The 20966-nt window shown below is 42.4% G+C and overlaps 1 protein-coding gene across 3 annotated transcripts in view; it reads left to right on the top strand.

Annotated features, from left to right (window-relative positions):
- The first annotated feature begins 562 nt into the window (after nt 1-562).
- STK38 (serine/threonine kinase 38) overlaps nt 563-20966 on the top strand; it is a 49099-nt gene continuing 28695 nt past the window's right edge. The window contains exons 1-4 of one of the 3 annotated variants that reach the window (XM_047795946.1): nt 563-852; nt 6802-6937; nt 18892-18943; nt 19866-19988. In XM_047795946.1, coding sequence (XP_047651902.1) covers nt 6807-6937; nt 18892-18943; nt 19866-19988 — 306 coding nt within the window. In that variant the 5' untranslated portion in view covers nt 563-852; nt 6802-6806. Of the gene's footprint in view, nt 853-6801; nt 6938-16706; nt 16828-18891; nt 18944-19865; nt 19989-20966 lie in introns of those variants that run through there. The other 2 variants (XM_047795944.1, XM_047795945.1) reach the window with 2 other exon arrangements.

The raw sequence follows: 20966 nt of genomic DNA, 5'->3' as shown, positions 1-20966 counted from the left end.
ATCCAAGTCAAGTCGCATTAATCCTTACTTTAAGAGGAGGTGGGGCCAAGCCCTCCAGAGGACCTATTTTAGGACGGTCGAAACATCCAGGAGAAGCAGGGGATCGCAACTACTAGAGTGATAGAATTTCATAGAACTACAGACAAGCGCGCGGACGAGCGCACACTCACACACACAGAATGCCTGCCAAACTGGTTAAATACGAGGCAGGTTTGTAATCTAGTTAATTGCTTTGGTATAGTTAATTGTATCCCGCCAATGTCAATTTCCTGGTTTTGATCATGGATTTTAGTTATGTAAGATGTTGAGGGTAGCTGGGTGGGTGATGGGTAAAAAGGACCTCTTTGTACTGATTTTGCAACTTCTGGTGAGAAAAATTATTTCAAAGTAAAAAGTTCAAAAAAAAAAAAAAAAAGACCCTTTCCTGAGCCCAGCCCCGCCCACCAGGATAAGGCCCCATACCTCACACTTCTGAGCGCAACCCAGTCTCTCCAGCTGAATTGAGTCGGAGAGGGGCGGGGCCGCGCACGCGCAGACCAGAAAGCCCGCGCCGCGTCGCTGGGAAGTCACGCTTGCGCAGTCTGGGCCCCTGGCCGCCGCACCAGTCTCTCTCCGCGGCTGGGGACCCGGCTGCCTCGGCCCCTCCGCTTGTCGTCTTTTCCGGCAGTTGGGGCGCTTCCTGTTGTCCTCACCCACAACCGCCCCTCGGCCCCCTACCTCAGAGCTCCTTACGCGTCCCCACCCCTCTTCTGGTCGGCTGGCTGCTGCCGCTGGGGTTTCGCCTGTCCGCACGTCGAGTCCGCTGGCTCGACCGGCGTCTGCGCCCTCAGCCCTGCCTCCCCCGGGTCTCTGGTGAGTATCTTGCTGCTGTTGTCTTCAGTCTGGCTCAGCCTTCTCCCTTCATCTCTCCTCTTTCCCCGACTCTTTTTGGGGCTCTCCCCTGCCTGCTGGCGCCCTCTTTCCAGCTCTGCTCTTTCTGCCCCTCCTGACAGACAGCCCCCCCTGACAGACAGCCCCCCTCCTCCCGGCTTCCAGAGGCTCCTTGTGGGTCCTCGGCACGTTTTTCCAGCCCCGGGCTCCCCACCACTCCTTTCTCTTTAGTCGTGTGCATTTGGGGTGGGGAGCCAGGCTGTCTTCTTTCCGTGTTGCCAGCTTTGTCTGCTCACTGCCACCCGCTCAGTCTCCTCCGGGATTTCGGTTGTTAACAATTTCCACCTTTTTGGAGGGGTTGTCTGAGAACGTGAGAGGTGTTGTGTGAGGCAGCGATGTCGAAAGCCCCCACCCCACGGGACCTTTGAATCTGCCCCCTTCCCTACGGTTAGTCTTAGGGTCCCGGGCTTCAGGTCATCTGAAAACCACAAGAAACTATAGTGGGAGACTTTTAAGAAGAGAGTGGAGAAAGCAAATCACTAAGGACTTAAAGCAAAGTCTGTGCAGAAAGACTTGGAGAAAGTGTGCAGCAGGGCAAGTGGGGAGGCCAGCGCTCCCAGGTGACTAAAAGACGGAGGAACTTGTTCTTTTGGAAAAGTGTAGAGAAAGGTTGCAGTGAAGGAGACCCTGTGCTGCTTCTCCCTTTCAGCTCTCTTTGGCTCTGAATTAGACTTAGCCAGGCAGTGTATGTGGTTTCCCTAAGCCTAAAACTACCAGCACCACAATAACAGGCTCCACTCTCCACCCAGGCATTAGATAGCAGCTTCCTCATCAGAGCACAGGAGGAACAACTCTATCTGACTCTAAGAAAACCATTCCTGTCCTAACCGCACCCCCTGTCATACATACATGTTCTCAGCTCTTAGTAATGGGCATAAGAAATGGGCGTTTCCCTACTAAGTCTTTTATAAGGTACCTACTAAGTGCATAGCATCGTGCATGATATGGTGAAGGATACTAAAAGTAGTATAAGACAGAGTACTTGTCTTCCAGTGGCTTACAGTTTAGTAGAAATTAGATATGTGACTCTCAAGGAATAGTCTTAGCCCCAGTGTTGAATTGTCCAAATGAAAGTATTGGGTTGTTAGTCACAATGAATTAAAGAATTGGTGAGAAAAGGGGTACTTGTGGAGTTAACAGTCCCATTGTAGAGACAGTCAACCGTAAATCACCTGGATTGAATAAAACAAAGAGTTTTCATTTGGTCTCCTTTTACTGTTTGCAGTACCTACCCCTGACTTATGAGGATCACAGTTTTTTTGTTAAAGTTTTTAAGCTTTTTAAGAATTTCTCACCTTGTTGAAGTTTTTAAGCTTTTTAAGAATTTCTCACCTACTTATTATCTATTAATTCTACAGAGTTGGAGAATGAAAGAAAACGGCAAGGGCTTTCAGTGACCTGTAGGTCAGGGCAGGAAGGCTTGAGTTGTCTAAAGCATGAGGAAAAGCCCTGTCTTACAACAAGTACTTGGTGGGCCCAGTAAACCTACTAATTGTTACAGAGGAAAAGTGATTGTAATTTTTGATGAAAGGTTATTGGAATTAAGCTAATCCTTTTATGAGGGGAGGAAAAGGACAGGGAGGAGGTTTTGAAGAAAGGTCAAAGGGAAGGACAGTTCATCCTTTGCTATTACATTAGAGACTGTGAAGGTTGAAAACCATTCTGCTAGAAAATTACTGGTCTGCTATATGAGCATCTTTGAGTACACTTAATCTTCTGTTGATCTTTTACAAAGTTGGGGAACATGCTAGCAACATAAATGGGTTAAAACTTTTGTTCCCCAGTTTTTATATCCTGTCAATGTAAATGTGATTTTATTCTTAGCTTCGCTGACAACTGAAAATCATTAACTCACTCAACTTATGTTTATTAGCCCTGTTATATGGAAGGCACTGTTTGTATTAAGCTTAAACATTCTCTAGTTGTATTTTTATGTGAAATAATTTCATTTGTTAAAATATAAATATATATATGTAGAGAGACAAAGACACTCTGCAGAAATATTCCTACAAGGGAGGAGTACAAAACTCTCTCTTGCTTCAGACTTGTTTTTAAATCTGGTTTTAAAATTTCTTCACCAAACTTAGAGTGCATGTGGTTTTCATTGTGGGTGGAGGGGGTACAGACTGACAAATAAGGAACCACACCCAAGCTTCATAAACCAGACAGAGGTTTTTAAAAAAAAATTCTACTGATATTCTAAAAACATTTGAGTTTGCTTTGATAGTAACAGAAACTTCCCCATAAAAAAATAACATTTTATATAAGGAAGGGATGAGTTCAATGTCTTGAATTTGTGATTACTGATCATTTTGGCAGATCATGAATCATAATGTTTGAACTAGAGCCTTTTTTTTTTTTTGTCTTTTTGCCATTTCTAGGGCTGCTCCTGAGACATATGGAGGTTCCCAGGCTATGGGTCTAACCAGAGCTGTAGCTGCCAGCCTACACCAGAGCCGCAGCAACTTGGGATCCGAGCCGCGTCTACAACCTATACCACAGCTCACAGCAACGCTGGATCCTTAACCCACTGAGCAAGGACAGGGGTTGAACCCGAAAGCTCTTGGTTCCTAGTCAGATTCGTTAACCACTGAGCCACAGGAGAACTCCACTAGAGCCTTGATTTTGAATCTCTTTGCTCTGAAGAGATTATTCTTTCTGTAATTTCCCCTTAGTATCTTTTTCTAAAATTACTTAATGTTAAGCCTTTTTTCTTAGTGTTTGCACATTTCTTAAAAGCTCTAGGTTTAATCTGCAAAACAATTAAAAAACTGCTAAGTATTAAGGTGAGAACCTTAAGAAAAACTTTTCATAAAATATGCTATCTTGAAAATGGCCCTTGGCCCCTCCTGATTTTCATTCAGCTTCATATTGACATGATAAGACATAGAGGCAGGGCCTGTGGGAGGCATGATAAAGATAAAATATTGAGCATTATTGCAAATGGTGGAGCAAGTCAAGGTTGGTGAATAATCCAGCCAAATGTGACAATGTAGGTTGGCAAAAGATATCTAGGGAAAAAAGGAAAAAACCAAAAAAACAAAAAACATGAACAAACCACGGGAGTTTTCGCTGTGGCACAATGGGTTGAGAATCTGGCTTGGATTCAGTCCCTGGCCTGGGAACTTCCACATGCCACTCTTGTGGCTGAAAAAAGAAAAAAAAATCTAGGGAAATGAGATAAAAAGTTGGGAAAAAATATATATATAAACTACCAACCTTGTTGGTATTGGTTTTCAAATATGTAAAGCTAGGATATTAGGTTCTCTTTATTTGTAAAGTATGTTCTGTCATTAAAATTATGATTTAGGGTTTTTTTGTGATACTGTTTCCATTGTAGGTCTTTGTTTAATTTGTAAATTCACATAGATAGCAGATGTTTATCAAATACCGTAAGCCATGTCACAGTACATATAGATGAAGATTTTAGTCATAGATTTTTTTAAACTATAGAAATTATAAATTTAAAAGTTACTGGTGGAGTTCCTGTCATGGCTCAGCGGAAACAAGTCTGACTAGCATCCATGAGGATGCAGGTTCGATCCCTGGCCTCGCTCAGTGGGTTAAGGATCCAGCTTGCCATGAGCTGTGGTGTAGGTTGGAGACATGGCTCGGATCTGGCACTTCTGTGGCTGTGGTGTAGGCCCGCAGCTACAGCTCTGAGGTTCCCTAGCCTGGGAACCTCCATATGTTGAGTGTGCGGGTCTTAAAAAAAAAAAGACATAAAAGGTAATGGTAACATGTACAACACAGGGAGTATAGCCAATATTTTAAAACTATAAATGGAGTATAACCTTCAAAAATTGTGGATCACTGTTGTACACCTGTAACTTATATAATATTGTACATCAGTTATATTTCAATTATAAAATCCAAAAAAAGATGCTACTGTGATTACAAATTTTGTGCCAATAAATTTGAAAATTTAGATGAAATTTTTTAAATGTTAAGAAGTAAAAGTTATTGGTGGAGTTCCTGTTGTGGCTTAGTGGGTCAAGGACCTGATCTTGTCTCTCTGAGGGTGCGGGTTCGATCAATGGATTAAGGATCTTATGTGGCTCAGGTCCGTTATTGCCATGGATGTGGTGTAGACCACAGCTACAGCTCTGATTTAACTCCTGGGAACTTTCATATGCTGCAGGTGCATATGGAAAAGAAAAAGAGTCATTGGTAACTTAATGGTAATAGTATGCATTCATTGAAAAAATATAGAAAATGTGGAAAAGCACAAACAGGAATAAAATGATCTAGTGTATTCTCACTGCCTAGTCTTAAGCCACTAATAACATTTTGATATATATTTCTTTTTTTTTTGTCTTTTTTTGCTATTTCTTGGGCCGCTCCCGCGGCATATGGAGGTTCCCAGGCTAGGGGTCCAATCGGAGCTGCAGCCACTGGCCTACACCAGAGCCACAGCAACGCCGGATCGTTAACCCACTGAGCAAGGCCAGGGATCGAACCTGCAACCTCATGGTTCCTAGTCGGATTCGTTAACCACTGCGCCACGACAGGAACTCCCTGATATATATTTCTAATAATTCTGTGCACATACAGTAAACACATAAAATTGAAATGATATATATACATTTGTGTTTTTAACCTATTATTTTCACTTAGATTGGAAATATTTTCCCTGACATTAACATTGGAACGTATTTTAATTGTCTACTTATTATTTCACTGTAGGATTTTCCCATAATTTTATCAGTTTTGTTGTTGTCTATTCAAGTTCCTCTAGTTTTTCTTTGTTATTACAGTGCTGCATTGAATTCCCTTCTGTATGACTCCTTATGGGTCTTTGATATCTTCAAGGAAGATTCCTAGATGGCAAAGAATTGTACTGTGTTTATATTATATATTCTTAATTTTTGTGTTTGGTGTTGTGATCTTGTTCTCTTTTTAAAAAATGTAACACTTGGAGTTCCTGTTGTGGCTTGGTGGTTAACGAATCCAACTAGGAACCACAAGGTTGCGGGTTTGATCCCTGGCCTTGCTCAGTGGGTTCAGGATCCGGCATTTCCGAGAACTGTGGTATATAGGTCCCAGACGTGGCTCCGATCTGGCGTTTCTGTGGCTCTGGCATAGGCCAGCGGACTGGGATTCCTAGCCTGGGAACCTCCATATGCCGAAGGAGTGGCCCCAGAAAAGGCAAAAAAACAAAACAAAACCAACACTCATGTCACATGGAGGTACAGGTAGATTTGCTTCTCTCTTTTTTTTTTTTCCTTGTCTTTTTGCCATTTCTTGGGCTGCTCCCGCAGCATATGAAGGTTCCCAGGCTAGGGGTCCAATCGGAGCTGTAGTCCGCCGGCCTACATATACCAGAGCCACAGCAATTCGGGATCTGAGCCATGTCTGCAACCTACACCACAGCTCATGACAACGCCGGATCCTTAACCCACTGAGCAAGGCCAGGGATCGAACCCGCAACATCATGGTTCCTAGTCGGATTTGTTAACCACTGAGCTACGAAGGGAACTCTGGGGTAGATTTGCTTCTGACTATTGTATGGTATTTCTTTGTATGCATCCATAGCATTTGATTTTATTTATTTCCTTGTGGAATTGCTCCCACTTCCCATAACAGATGATAGCATAATGAGCATCCTCAGTAATGCACATCCCTGGGCATGTCCCCTTAAGAGCCTGCATGACAGTTTCTCTAAGCCGTATACTTGTGAATGGGATTTCTGGGTCAAAAAGCATTAATATATACTTATTTTCACCAAGTATTCTGTTTGTCTGGCTTTTATTATATATTGTTTGTCCTCCTGGAAACTTGGGCCAATTTATATTCCTACCAGGATAAGAGAGTGCATAATTGGTGAATTTTAACTCCAAAATGAATACCTCTTTTTTTCTCTGTTTCTAGCGGCCATGGCAATGACAGGCTCAACACCTTGCTCGTCCATGAGTAATCACACAAAGGAAAGGGTGACAATGACCAAAGTGACACTGGAGAACTTTTATAGCAACCTTATTGCTCAACATGAAGAACGAGAAATGAGGTAAAGAAGGTCATTTGAGAAAATTGTGTTGTGGTTTTGGTATTCATGTCTAGTAAGTCACATTCGTAATATGGCTGAGAGGAGACAAGAGTAGCAGCAGCCATGGTGTAGCCTATTCCATTCCACTGGATGACAATGTCATGGATTTCCAGAGCCCTTGCTATCAACCCACTTATTTCTACTACTAGTCAATAACGTAGAATTCCATGGTAGTATGAAAAAATTGGGCCAAATCCTTGGAGTTCATTGTTAAGGTAGTGTATGTGATGTAATGGAAAGAGCAGCCTTTATGGAGCCAGACCTGGGTTTAGAATTCTGCCTTGTCCATTTTCTAGTTACTTGAGGTTGGAACAAGCTCTCAGTCTTTGTGTCTATCTGTTCTCCCATCTGGAAAATGGGGCTACTACTACTTGTTTGCAGGATTGCTTTGTGGATTAGATGTAGTGCTTCACACACAGTGATCACTTGGTTAATGGCAGCTGTTGTTACTGATCTGGTGTGCACTATCCGTGTAGTAACTCATTAAACTTTTTTTTCCCAACAATTTATGAAAATATTCAAAAGTGCAGAAGAGTTGAAAGAATTGTAAAGTGAATACCCATAGTACATCATAGAGACTCTACCATTATCATTTATCACATGTCCATCTCTCTTTACTCATTAATCCATCTTAATTTTCTGCTTTATTTTGAAGTATGTTGCAGATATAAATATGTTTTACTTCTGAATATTTCTGCTTGTAAAACTTTTTTTTTTTTGTCTTTTTGCTATTTCTTTGGGCTGCTCCTGTGGCATATGGAGGTTCCCAGGCTAGGGGTCGAATCGGAGCTGTAGCCACTGGCCTACCCAGAGCCACAGCAACACGGGATCCGAGCCGCGTCTGCAACCTATACCACAGCTCACGGTAACGCTGGATCGTTAACCCACTGAGCAAGGGCAGGGACCGAACCTGCAACCTCATGGTTCCTAATCGGATTCGTTAACCACTGCGCCACGATGGGAACTCCTTTTTTTTGGTTTTGATTTTTAGGGCCACACCTGTGGCATACGGACATTCCCAGGCTAGGGGTCGAATCAGAGCTGCAGCTGCCAGCCTATGCCACAGCCATAGCCATAGCCACATTGCATCTGAGCCACGTCTGCTAACTACACCACAACTCATGGCAACACTGGATCCTTAACCCACTGAGCGGGACCAGGGATCAAACCCACGACCTCATGGATACTAGTTAGGTTCATTACCACTGAGCTTTGATGGGAACGCCTCTGTTTGTGAAACAAACTAGAGTACTGTGTGTGTGTGTATTTTTTTTGTATTTTTTGCCTTTTCTATGGCTGCTCCCATGGCATGTGGAGGTTCCCAGGCTAGGGGTCCAATTGGAGCTGTGGCCGCCAGCCTACGCCACAGCAACGTGGGATCCAAGCCACGTCTGTGACCTACACCACAGGTCACGGCAACGCCGGATCCTTAACCCACTGAGCAAGGCCAGGGATTGAACCCGCAAGGCCAGGGATCGAACCCGCAACGTCATGGCTCCTAATTGGATTCGTTAACCACTGTGCCACTGCGGGAACTCCCAATGTATATATTTTAAGGGAGAATAAAATTTGCATACACTTATTACCCATCTTAAGGGTATATTTCGTTGAGTTTTGAGAAATACATACACCTGTATAACTTAAACTCCTATCGAGACATAGACTGTTAGCATCATCACAGAAAGTTCTTGTCCAGAGATTCCCCAACCCCAGGCCACCACAGTTACGATTTTGTTTTTACCATAGATTAGTCTTGTCTGTTCCATATATATATGGAACATGTAAATGGATTCATTTGAGTAAGACGTCTTGCATTCAGCCTGTTTTCAAGGCTGAATAGACTTTGTTCCTTTATGTTCATATGTGTTGCTAAGTAGTAGTCTGTTTTCTGACTATAACATAGTTGTTTATATATTGTTCTGTTGATAAAAACTTGGGCTTTTTTAAGTTTTTGGCTATTTTGAATAAGTTTCTTTTTTTCTTTTCCTTTTGTTTGCTTTTTAGGGCCACACCCAAGGCATATGGAGGTTCCCAGATCAGGGGTCCAATCGGAGCTGTAGCTGATGGCCTATGTCACAGCCACACCAGATCTGAGCCACGTCTGCGACCCACACCACAGCCCACGGCAATGCCCGATCCCTAACCCACTGATTGAGGCCAGGGATCAAACCCATGGTTCCTAGTCGGATTCGTCTCTGCTGCGCTATGATGGGAACCCCTCCATATAAACTTTAGAATGAGCTTGTCAGTTTCTACAGAAAAACTTGATGGAATTTTTGTTGTAATAACTGAATCTGTAGATCAGTTTAGGGGAGAATTGGCATCTTAACAATATTGAATCTTCCTGATGAATATCCATTTTGTTAGGTCTTTAATTTTTCTCAATGCTTTGTAGTTGTAGGATGGAGGTCTTCCATGTCTATTTGTCTGTTCCTAGTATTGGGGGGGGGGGGTCGGTAGAATGCTATTGTAAGCAAATATTTAAAATTTGATTTTCCACTTGTTTGCTGCTTGCATGTAGAACTATAACTGAATTTTGTATATTGACCTTATATCCTGCAACTTGCTAATTTACTTATTCTAGTAGCTTTCTGTAGATTCTTTAGGATTTTCTATGTAAACAATCATGTCATAGCCAAATAGAGAGTTTTGCTTCTTCCTTTCCAATCTATACACCTTTTCAATTTTTTTTCTTGACTTTTTTTTTTTTTTTTGGTGTCCACGGCATGCGGAAGTTCCTGGGCCAGGGAGCAAAACTGTGCCACAGCAGTGACCTGAAAACCATAGCAGTGACAAGTGACAATACCATATCCTTAACTGCTAGGCCACCAGGAAACTCCTTTCTTGCCTTTTTAAATTGGCTGGGATTTCAGGTACAATGTCAAATGGTGGGAGTGGACGTCTTTGTTTTGTTAGTGATGTAAAGGAGCATGCACTATTTCACTGCTAGTCGTGTCGTTAGCTATGGGCTTTCCAAAGATACTCTTAATAGGCTGGGGAAGTTTCCCTCCCTGAGAGTTTTTATCATGAGTGGGTATTGAATTTTGTCAAATGCTTTCTCTGCATCTTTGTTTTTTTTTGTTTTTGTTTTTTGTCTTTTTGTTGTTGTTGTTGCTATTTCTTGGGCCGCTCCCGCGGCATATGGAGGTTCCCAGGCTAGGGGTCTAATCGGAGCTGTAGCCACCGGCCTACGCCAGAGCCACAGCAACGCAGGATCCGAGCCGCGTCTTCGACCTACACCACAGCTCACGGCAACGCCAGATTGTTAACCCACTGAGCAGGGGCAGGGACCGAACCCGCAACCTCATGGTTCCTAGTCGGATTCGTTAACCACTGCGCCACGACGGGAACTCCTCTCTGCATCTTTGAAATGATCATTTTTTCCCCTTCTTATTCTTTTACTGTGATGAATTACATAGACTGATTTTTTTTTTCTTTTCCTTATTTCCTTTTTTTTTTGGCTGCACCCATTGGGTATGGTAGTTCCCGGGGCCAGGGATTGAACCTGAACCACAGCAGCAACCTGAGCCGCTGCGCTGATGCCACATCCTTAACTTGCTGCATCACAAAGGAATTCCAAGGTGAACTGATTTTTGAATGTTAAACCAGCTTTACTTTCCTGGGATGAAACCATCTTGGTCATAATGCATTATTCTCTTTATATGTTGCTGGATTCGATATGCTAGTATTTGGATAAGGATTTTTGCAACCATGTTCTTCAGGATGGTGTAAATCATATTTTACATGGGAATATGATTTGACCTTAATATGCAGATCTGTATGTAGAATAGCAAGATTATTTTATACCCTGTGGTGGGACAGACAAGGGCCTGCACAGTGCCCTTTTTTGAATCACGCGGAATATATGATCCAAAAATATATTTGCGCATTCAGTCTTGGGCATGTGAAACATATGGGAGATAGTTCTTTTCTTTTTTTTTTTTGTCTTTTTGCTATTTCTTGGGCCGCTCCTGCGGCATATGGAGGTTCCCAGGCTAGGGGTCTAATCGGAGCTGTGGCCGCCAGCCTACGCCAGAGCCACAGCAATGCAGGATCCAAGCCGCGTCTGCAACCTACACCACAGCTCATGGCAACGCCGGATCGTTAACCCACTGAGCAAGGGCAGGGACCGAACCTGAAACCTCCTGGTTCCTAGTCGGATTCGTTAACCACTTCGCCACGACGGGAACTCTGGGAGATAGTTATTTTCAAATGCAACCACTCTCTTGAAATCAGAGCTTCTGGTGTTGTAGTTACAAAGCCAGTGTTTATGAGTTCTGATGAAGTTGAAGTTACTTGCTTGATTTGATAATGGTCAGTTGGTTTTTAATCTTGCTGGCTTTGCCCTGGGTGTATCATCGATGTATCACATTCTCCAGGGAAAGAATGATACACCGTTTTACTTACATTGTTACTAAATGTTATATTGTGACTTACACTAAGATTGCACCCCAAAATGAATTGAAATCAGTGCTTTTTTGTTTTGGATTCTTAAGATGGAAAGACCTTCCAAAAAGCTTTGGTGGTTTTGCTTTTCTTAAAAACCAAATTAGGAGTTCCCTTCGTGGCTCAGCAGTTAATGAACCCGACTAGGATCGATGAGGATGTGAGTTTGATCCCTGGCCTCGCTCAATGGGTTAAGGATCTGGCGTTGCCGTGAACTGTGGTGTAGGTGACAGACAGGCTTGGATCCTGTGTTGCTGTGGCTGAGGCTGGCAGCTGTAGCTCTGATTCAGCCTCTAGCCTGGGAACTTCCATATGCCACGGGTGCAACTCTAAAAAAAAAAAAAGCAAAAACAAAAAACTGCCAAATTGATCAAAAGACGGTAGAAAGACATTTAAGATGATTAGAATGTTTGATTTATAATTTTTGTTATCAAATCATCATTTCTCATTTTAAAAAAAGCAGTAGATACTTTGAGCTTTTCAGAATCAGTATTTCCTTGTTAATCTTTTTAGTGTGTCCTCTTTCTTGGACCTGAGTTGATATTTGGTTTTGAGTTTGTAGATACAATTTGCTAAAAACTATTATTTCAGGTTTTATCATTTGTAGAAAATTAAAAAGAAAAACAATATATAAATAGCTCATTACAACTCAACATCAAAAAACATAACAACCTCCTAAAAACAAAAAACAAAAAAAACAAAAACCAAACAACTTGATTAAAAAATGGGCAGAAGAACTGAATAATTGAATAGATATTTTTCCAAAGAGGAAATGTGGATGGCCAACAGACACACAAAAATATGTTTAATATGCTAATCAACAGGGAAAATGTAAATCAAAACCACGTTGAGATATCACTCACACCTGTCAGAATGGCTGTCTTCAAAAAGACCATAAGTGGGAGTTCCCATCGTGACTTGGGGACATGAACCCAACTAGTATCCATGAGGATGCAGGTTCAGTCCCTGGGCTCGATCGGTGGGTTGAGGATCTGGTGTTGCTGTGAGCTGTGGTGTAGGTCACAGGCGTGGCTGGGATCTGGCATTGCTCTGGCTTTGGTGTAGGCCAGCAGCTGTAGCTCTGATTTGACCCCTAGCCTGGGAACCTACATATGCTGTAGGTGTGGCCCTAAAAAGACCAAAAAAAGGAGAAGCAGATTCACAGATATAGAGAACAAACTAGTGGTTACGGGGGGAGGGGCATTATAGGGATGGGAGTGTGGGAGGTACAAACTATTGGGTATAAGATAGGCTACAGAGATACATTGCACAACACAGGGAGTATAGCCAATAATTTGTAATTATAAATGGAATAGAACCTTTAAAAACTGAATACATAATTTCAGTATTAAAAAAATAAAACCACTAATTGGCAGGAATTACCACAGTAGTAACCAAACTAAAATTAGACATGTCAGAAGTGGATTTTCGGGAGTTCTCATCGTGGCTCAGGAGTTAACAAATCCCACTAGGAACCATGAGGTTACATATTCCCTCCCTGGCCTCACTCAGTGGGTTAAGGATCTGGCGTTGCAGTGAGCTGTGGCGTACGTAGGTCACAGACGCGGCTTGGATCCTGCGTTGCTGTGGCTCTGGAGTAGGGTGGCGGCTGAAGCTCAGATTGGACCCCTAGCCTGGGAACCTCCATATGCTTCGGGTGAGGCCTACCAAAAAAAAGACAAAAAGAAAAAGAAATGGATTTTCAAGCTTTTGGTGTTAATGGGGAAAATGTCATAGAACCTTGATAAATAAGCAGTTTTAATGATATGAGATAATTGATGGTAAAGAAACATTTATTTTTTTAAGAAACATTTTATTATGGGTATATGACTAATATATAATGAACAGTTTGAAATAAGTATTGGGCTAATAAATTTTGGGACTAGTAAATGAGAGCAGGTGAATACAAATTTTTATTTTTGTGCCTTGTCTTGCTGCCTTTATTTTATTTTTTTAAAAAGTTTTTTAGTTTTTATTTTATTTAAAAATTTTTTTTGTTTTATTTTTTTACTTTTTAGGGCCGCACATATACCCGTGGCATATGGAGATTCCTAGGCTAGGGGTTGAATTGGAGCCATAGCTGCTGGCCCACACCACAGCCGTAGCAACGCTGCATCCGAGCTGTGTCTGCAACCTACACCACAGCTCACGGTAATGCCAGATCCTTAACCCACTGAGCAAGGCCAGGAATCGAACCTGCCTCCTCATGGATGCTAGTCAGATTCATTAACCGCTGAGCCACCACGGGAATTCTTTGTTGCCTTTAAAATCACTAAAGTTTCTCCCACTTAATGCAACTTTTGTGCTATTCCCATTTATAATAGAGCACTGGGTTATATTGAAAACAAGGATTTACTGCAGGGAGAAATGAGACCAAAGCCTAATGATAGGAGAAAAAATAAAAATCTTCTAGGAATTGTTCCCTGTATAAAATAGAATATGAGAACACTGAAACACTATTTCATAGAAACACTACAGTAAGTTCTACAGATTGATTTAAAAACAGTTAAGTTCCCTGAGTCTAGTGTCCCATCACACAGTGTTGCAGAATGCCTATTAAAGCTACTTGTAGATTATAAACAATGCAGTCAGTAGTGTAGGTTCATTTTGTTTTGCTTTGTTTGTTTTTTTAGGGCCCATGGCATATGGAAGTTTCCAGTAGCTGCCGGTCTATACCATAGCCACAGCAACGTAGGATCCGAGCCACATCTATAACCTACACTGCAGCTCACGGCAACACTGGATCCTTAACCCACTGGGCGAGGCCAGGGATCGAACCCTCGTCCTCACGGATACTAGTCGTTGAGCCATGATGGAAACTCCCAGGTTTATATTTTTTAAATCTGTCTTGCTTTCCACAGTAGCCTCTGTGGTAAACTTCTCTGGGAATAACAATTCTCCTGTTGTCTCTTATGGGATCCTAGGTACCCAGTAGGTATTGATAATTGCCTGCCTAGTTGTTCACATGAAATTAAAGCCTTGGATAATTTGTAGCAGTTTGAAGTAAAAACTGAGGAAAATAGAATTTTCTCTTAGACAATATTCTGTGTCGTTTCTGTTCTTTTTTTTTTTTTGTCTTTTTTGTTGTTGTTGTTGTTGTTGTTGCTATTTCTTGGGCCGCTCCCGCGGCATATGGAGGTTCCCAGGCTAGGGGTTGAATCGGAGCTGTAGCAACCGGCCTACGCCAGAGCCACAGCAGAGCCACAGCAACTCGGGATCCGAGCCGTATCTGCAACCTACACCACAGCTCACGGCAACGCCGGATCGTTCACCCACTGAGCAAGGGCAGGGACCGAACCCGCAACCTCATGGTTCCTAGTCGGATTCGTTAACCACTGCGCCACAATGGGAACTCCCTCGTTTCTGTTCTTTATGAATGCTGTTTTCGTGGATTAATTAAATGCACAAAAGCCTAATTTAATAGGCAATAATTATATGCTTCCCCTCTTCCTATCCTCCCCAATCAAACAAGAACTTTCTTACATTTTACCCTTTGAGAACCAGCATTTTCTACTACTTCTCTTTGATGTTCTTACCCCAGTTTTTCTGACTGCTTTTGGTCTGCCCTGATACTGAGTTGCAATGTGTGATTATTATTAGTGAGCAAGTTATTTTCATTTAAGCCCCAGGCATGGGTAAGTTTAGACTTTCTAATGGTATTCACCAGTCAAACCAAAGTAATTTGTTGAAATTAAAAAAAAATTGTAATATTCATTTTTGGGGTATTTCTTGAGAATTCTTAAGTTTGATCATGGGGATAATGACTGTTTATACTATTTTCCCTGAGTTTATCTCATTAACAGAATTTAGAAGTATTCTCCACTCAGCTCTCTTATAGAGTGGACTAGCCTTTCCTCCCATCCCTGCTGCCTCTGATTCAAGCTGTGCTCGGAGGCCAGCCTAAATTGGGCATCGGAAAGAGGACTAATTATAAGAGGAAGTAGTCATGACGTACACATTGTGACACATTCTGACCCTTCCCCCCTTTTAAATTTAGCAATGTACATTTTTAAAACTTGCTGAATACAAAGCACTTTATTTTTTTTATTTTTATTTTTTTTAGCGCTGCACAGTGGCACATGGAGGTTCCCAGACTAGGGGTAGAATCAGGGCTGTAGCTGCTGGCCTACACCAGAGCCACAGCAACTCGGGATCCAAGCTGCACCATAGCCCACAGCAATGCCAGATCTCCAACCCACTGAGTGAGGCCAGGGATCAAACCCTTATCCTCATGGATACTAGTCAGAGTCGTTCTGCTGTGCCGCAATAGGAACTCCCAAAGCACTGTTCTTAGTGGGAAAGGAGAATTCAGATGTGGTCCTTGCCTTTGAAAGAACTTACCATCTCTGTGGGAACACTGATACATAGAGCTCATGGAAGCCTTGCTGGGTGGGGTTGGGTGTGGCCTCTGCGTGGGAAAGTGCCTCTCTCTCAGGGTTCTGGTTTAGAACATTGGAGTTGAGCTGAAGAGTGGCCTCACTAAAGGCTGGCCTAGCCCTGTGACCAGAGCCCTGGAGGGGCCCTCATTTCTTACTCACTGTGGATACTTTTAAAGGCCCACAGAGATTAGAAAGACTAACACAGTGAGCCCCCATATGGTCATCCCTCATATTCGGTAATTATCAAGAGTTTGCTAAATTTGTTTCATCTATTCCACATTTAATTTTCTTGCTGTTATGTTTTTAAAGCAAATTTCAAACACCTGTCATTTCAACCCTATATACTTCAGTATACATCTCCAAAAACATGCCACTTTCTTATCATCACAATGCCAACGTGATTCTAACAAAGGAGTAATTCCTTGGTATTGTCTCATAGAGGATGTCACTTGTAAGCCTCTTGTAAGATGTCACCATGTTTGCCATTTTGAGTGTCTTCAAGATCTTTGTTGACTTGGTCCTGATAAATCACTACAGTGGTAATTTTGCATAATAGGCTTTCTAGATACTTTATCAAATGAAAGAATCTGATTGTGTTCAGGGAGTTGATTCTAATAACTTGACACAGGCAGGTTGTCTGCTGAGAGCAGTTTAATTAGACTTGCAAACGAGCTGTAGAAAACTGTCCAGTTTGAATTTAGATTTAAAATTCCAAAGGAGCCGTCCCTGTGGTGCACATTGTGTGGTAGCACATTGGACTCTGTCAGTCTGGTCTGATCGTTGAGAGTACATATAGTCAGAAGGTATGATGGTGTTTGACACTTGGGGCACAGAAAGAGCTGACCATGGTTGAATTCTTACAGTTCTTGCCATGCTTTGACTCCTTTTACTTTTTCCTACTTCAGCTGTTTAAGCATGAAGTGGAATTGATTTCCATTCCTGAAACTGCCAACAGTACAGCCTTCTCCTTGTACATTTGCACGCAGAGATGCACATCCTGAACATCTGGAAACTGGGAGGAGAAAAGTGAGCAGACTGGGACCCATGCACATGCTTTCTTTCTGTCAGGGTCGGAGTAGATCTTTTCACTTTCTGGGAGTTTCTTATTTAGCCTGTGGATTTGTACTGTAATATGATTTCTAACGGTATATTCATTTTAACTAAATACTACTATTGCAATTAATATTAATTGACCAAAATACAAGTCATTGTCCCATGTTCCTCTCTGTGTTTCTTGTCTGGTTAGTGGCATCATTATCCTCCCACATAAGAAATTCTAAGGCTGTTCCTGTGACTCTCTGCCATTTGGTCATCTTTGCAGTAGTTCTGTTCACTTCTTTCTAGGTTTCCAGCTCCAGATCTTTACTGCACATCCGACTCATGAAAACTTTCAGTTTGCCACCATCTTTTTTTTGTTTTCCTTTTTTTTGGGAGATGGGGGGTGTGCACCCTCAGCATATGGAAGTTCCCAGGCTAGGGGTCAGATTGGAGCTACAGCTGCTGGCCTACACAACGGCCACGGTAACACCAGATCCAAGTCGAGTCTGCAACCTATGCCACAGCTCACGGCAACGCTGGATCTTTAACCCACTGAGCGAGGCTAGGGCTCGAACCTGCCTCTTCATTGATGCTAGTCACATTCGTTAACCACTGAGCCACAATGGGAACTCCTTGCTCCCATCTCTGTCAGTTGCTTTCCCTCCCAGCCCATCAACTTATTACTGTGGGCTGCTGTTCTAAAATAGAAAGCTCATTTCGCTGTTGCCTTTGTGCACAAGGCCTATGCTAGTTCTTGGTTGTCTCTGAACTAAGAGCCAACCATCTTAGTGTGCCTCAGCCACCCTGTGGCTTCGTGTAGCCTGCACCTCTGTTTTTCTCAGCTCTGCTGATATTATCTGGGATTCCAGTAAGTCGTAGAGGAGACTCTAGCACCTGTGCTTTCATTTATTATGCCCAGGAAAATAAAGGTCGTGTGGAATTGATTGTAAGGAAGCTTTACTTGTTTCTTACAGTTTTATTGAAGCAGTAAGAATATAGATAAAAAATATTCTTGGATGATGTTTCTAAGGTATACTGAGGATTTAGAGTCTTAAGGTTTTTGTCTTTTTTCTTATGGCTGCATTTGTGGCATATGGAAGTGCCAGACTAGGGGTTGAATTGGAGCTGCAGCTGCTGGTTTATGCCACAGCCACAGCAATGCCTGATTGGGGCCATGTCTACAACATACACCACAGCTCATGGCAATGTGGGATCCTTAACCCACTGAGCAAGGCGAGGGATTGAACCCACATCTTCATGGATATTAGTGGGATTCTTAACCCCCTGTGCCCCAATGGGAGCTCCTAGAGTCTTAAGTTTTAATAGCAGTGCCAGTCATGTTTTTTGAAGATTTTCTCACCTTGAATCTCCAAATTCTGTGTTTGCTTTTGTTTATTAGTCTTTGCTTGTGACAGGAAGGAGGAGGAGGAGGAAGATGTGAATATAAAGGAAGTAAATTTTAGTCAGGGACAGGGAGAGAAACATTTTGCTAGAAGAATTTATCGAATGCCAGCTGTTTGTGGTTTGTTAAAGAGGAAATAATACCCGCCCCCCAAAAAAGCGTTCCTATTGTAGGGCAGCAGAAACGAATCTGGGAACCATGAGGTTGTGGGTTCGATCCCTGGCCTCACTCAGTGGGTTAAGGATTCGGCGCTGTGGTGTAGGTCGCAGATGCAGCTCACATCCAGCATTGCTATGGCTGTGGTGTAGGCTGGCAGGTGTAGCTCTGATTAGATCCCTAGCCTGGGAACCTCCATATGTTTCTAGTGTGGCCCTAAAAAGCAAAAACAAAACAAAACAAAAACAAAGAGAACTTTGCAGTTTAAAATAAGATTCTTTGTTTTGGCATTAACGTCTTATACAATCCATATCAAAATGTAGAACTCACAAAGGGTGGGAGTCTTTTTGTTTGTCTTAGTAACTGTAATTTATTGTTTTAATGAAGCAGTTTGAGATTTACCTGTTTTTATCATTAAAACATTGTGTTTGTATAGACTTTTCAGGAAGTTTATCATTCCAGTGTGATTTCATATGTCTTTTTTTTTTTTTTAGACAAAAGAAGTTAGAAAAAGTGATGGAAGAAGAGGGCCTAAAAGATGAAGAGGTAATTAATACTGGAAAAACTACCTTGAAACCCTGGATGGCAGTCATATCTTGGCCAAGAAATTGTTAGCCTTGGTGCCAAGGGGGAGGGTTTTGGCTCAGTAACAGGAAATTCTGAGAGCCGGCGTGATTCTGAATGTAGGTGCTTATGCATTATGCAGAGAAGCTAACAATTAAGTACCCAGGAGGTACTTCTAGGTTCAGTTGTAATCAATTAATTGACTTTAGAATTCCAAGAAAAGGCAGAGATGAAGTAAATTTTTAAAAAACAAGTTATAGCATTCTTAATTCACTGAAAAGTCTGCATAGACATGGGGCAAATTTTTGTAGTTGTTACCAAGGAAAAATATCTCTCAAATCAGCCCCACCCCTCAATGCCTAAGGTGTGGTAGGAAACATAGTTAACGAGAAACCTCGTAAGGAACTGAAATGGCATTGGCAATGCTTTCTAAAAGAGGAATGAATCATGGAACCCAGGAAAATGGTGAAAAATACCCAAGACTCATAGGCGTAGTAGAACGTTAATGCATTAAATGAGCCGCAATGTATTAAAAAAAATCTAGATAGAGATTTTAAAAACACGCTTTTATTTTATATACGAAATGTTAAAGGAAAATGTCGATTGCTTATCCTTCCTGCGTTAGAAACATTAGAATAGCAGGTTGTCGGAGGAAGTTAGTCAGTCCTCCGAGCAGGCACCCGTCTGTTCAGTCTGGCTTGGTTACTGTGTCTAAAGGCCAGGGAAGGGAGGAGTTGCTTCTCAGGGGTCCATCTGTGGTGCTCTCGTGTGTGAACAGGTGATGCTTCATCTGGTGTGGCCCTGCTTTCCACATGGGCTAAACGACAAATACAGCTCTGTTTTAGAGTTTCAGAATTCCAGCTGCTCCTCTTCCTACCTCTCTCCCTCTTTATTTAAACATTAGAAACGACTCAGGAGATCAGCACATGCTCGGAAGGAAACAGAGTTTCTTCGTTTGAAGCGAACAAGACTTGGATTGGAAGATTTTGAGTCCTTAAAAGTAATAGGCAGAGGAGCATTTGGTGAGGTAAATATACCATGGCTACATATCAAATACAGAGAAACCACAGAGCTTCAAAGCTTCTAACATACCGTGACTTCAGGATTGTTGATGTGACTGAAATACAGCATGGGTGGGTCAAGCATGCCAGCCCTACCCCAGCCGCTCTCCTGCCCTTCTCTTTTTCTTCTCCTTTCTCCTGTCCCAGGGATCTGATTATTCTATGTTTTGCCAGAGATGATGCTGATGCCTTTTTTTTTTTTTTGGTCTAATTTTTTTTTTGTCTTTTTAGGGCCGTACTTGTGGCATATGGAGGTTCCCAGGCTAGGGGTCCAATCAGGATCCGAGCCACATCTGCAACCTACACCACAGCTTATGGTAACGCCAGATCCTTAACCCACTGAGCAAGGTCAGGGATCGAACCCGAGTCCTCATGGATGCTAGTCGGGTTCCTTAACCACTGAGCCATGGTGCAAGCTCCTGACACTGATGCTTTTAAGTACTGATCTAGAGCGAAAGTTTAGAGGTTGAAAGAAATTAATACTATGACTGAGTGCTTCTCCTATAATCATGGCAATAACTCGTTTCACAGATGATGAAATGAAGACTCCAAGGGGATATATCATGTTCCAGTGTCAGATAGCCATTGAGCAGTGGTACCGGAAGTGGGGCTTAGGTTTTCATGTTTGTTTGTTTATTTGTTTGTTTGCGATGCCTACGGCATGTGGAAGTTTCCAGACCAGGGATCGAACCTACACTATAGCAGCAACCTGAGCCATTGCAGTAACATTGTCAGATCCTTAACCCAGAGTGCCACAGAACTCCTAGGTCTTCCTGGTCTCAAAGCGCTTGCTCTTCTCATTACACTGCCTCTCCAGGAGCAAACTCATAGCATATCTCCACCCTTTATTTCTTCTCATCAGATTGGTACAGCTCTGAAATGATGGCTCTGGGAAACAATTTAAAGAAATAAGCTGCTGGAGTTCCCATCGTGGCACAGTGGTT

Source organism: Phacochoerus africanus, chromosome 9, assembly GCF_016906955.1.
Source record: "Phacochoerus africanus isolate WHEZ1 chromosome 9, ROS_Pafr_v1, whole genome shotgun sequence".
NCBI classification, from domain to species: domain Eukaryota; kingdom Metazoa; phylum Chordata; class Mammalia; order Artiodactyla; family Suidae; genus Phacochoerus; species Phacochoerus africanus.
This window is presented reverse-complemented; position numbering and strand designations above follow the sequence as displayed.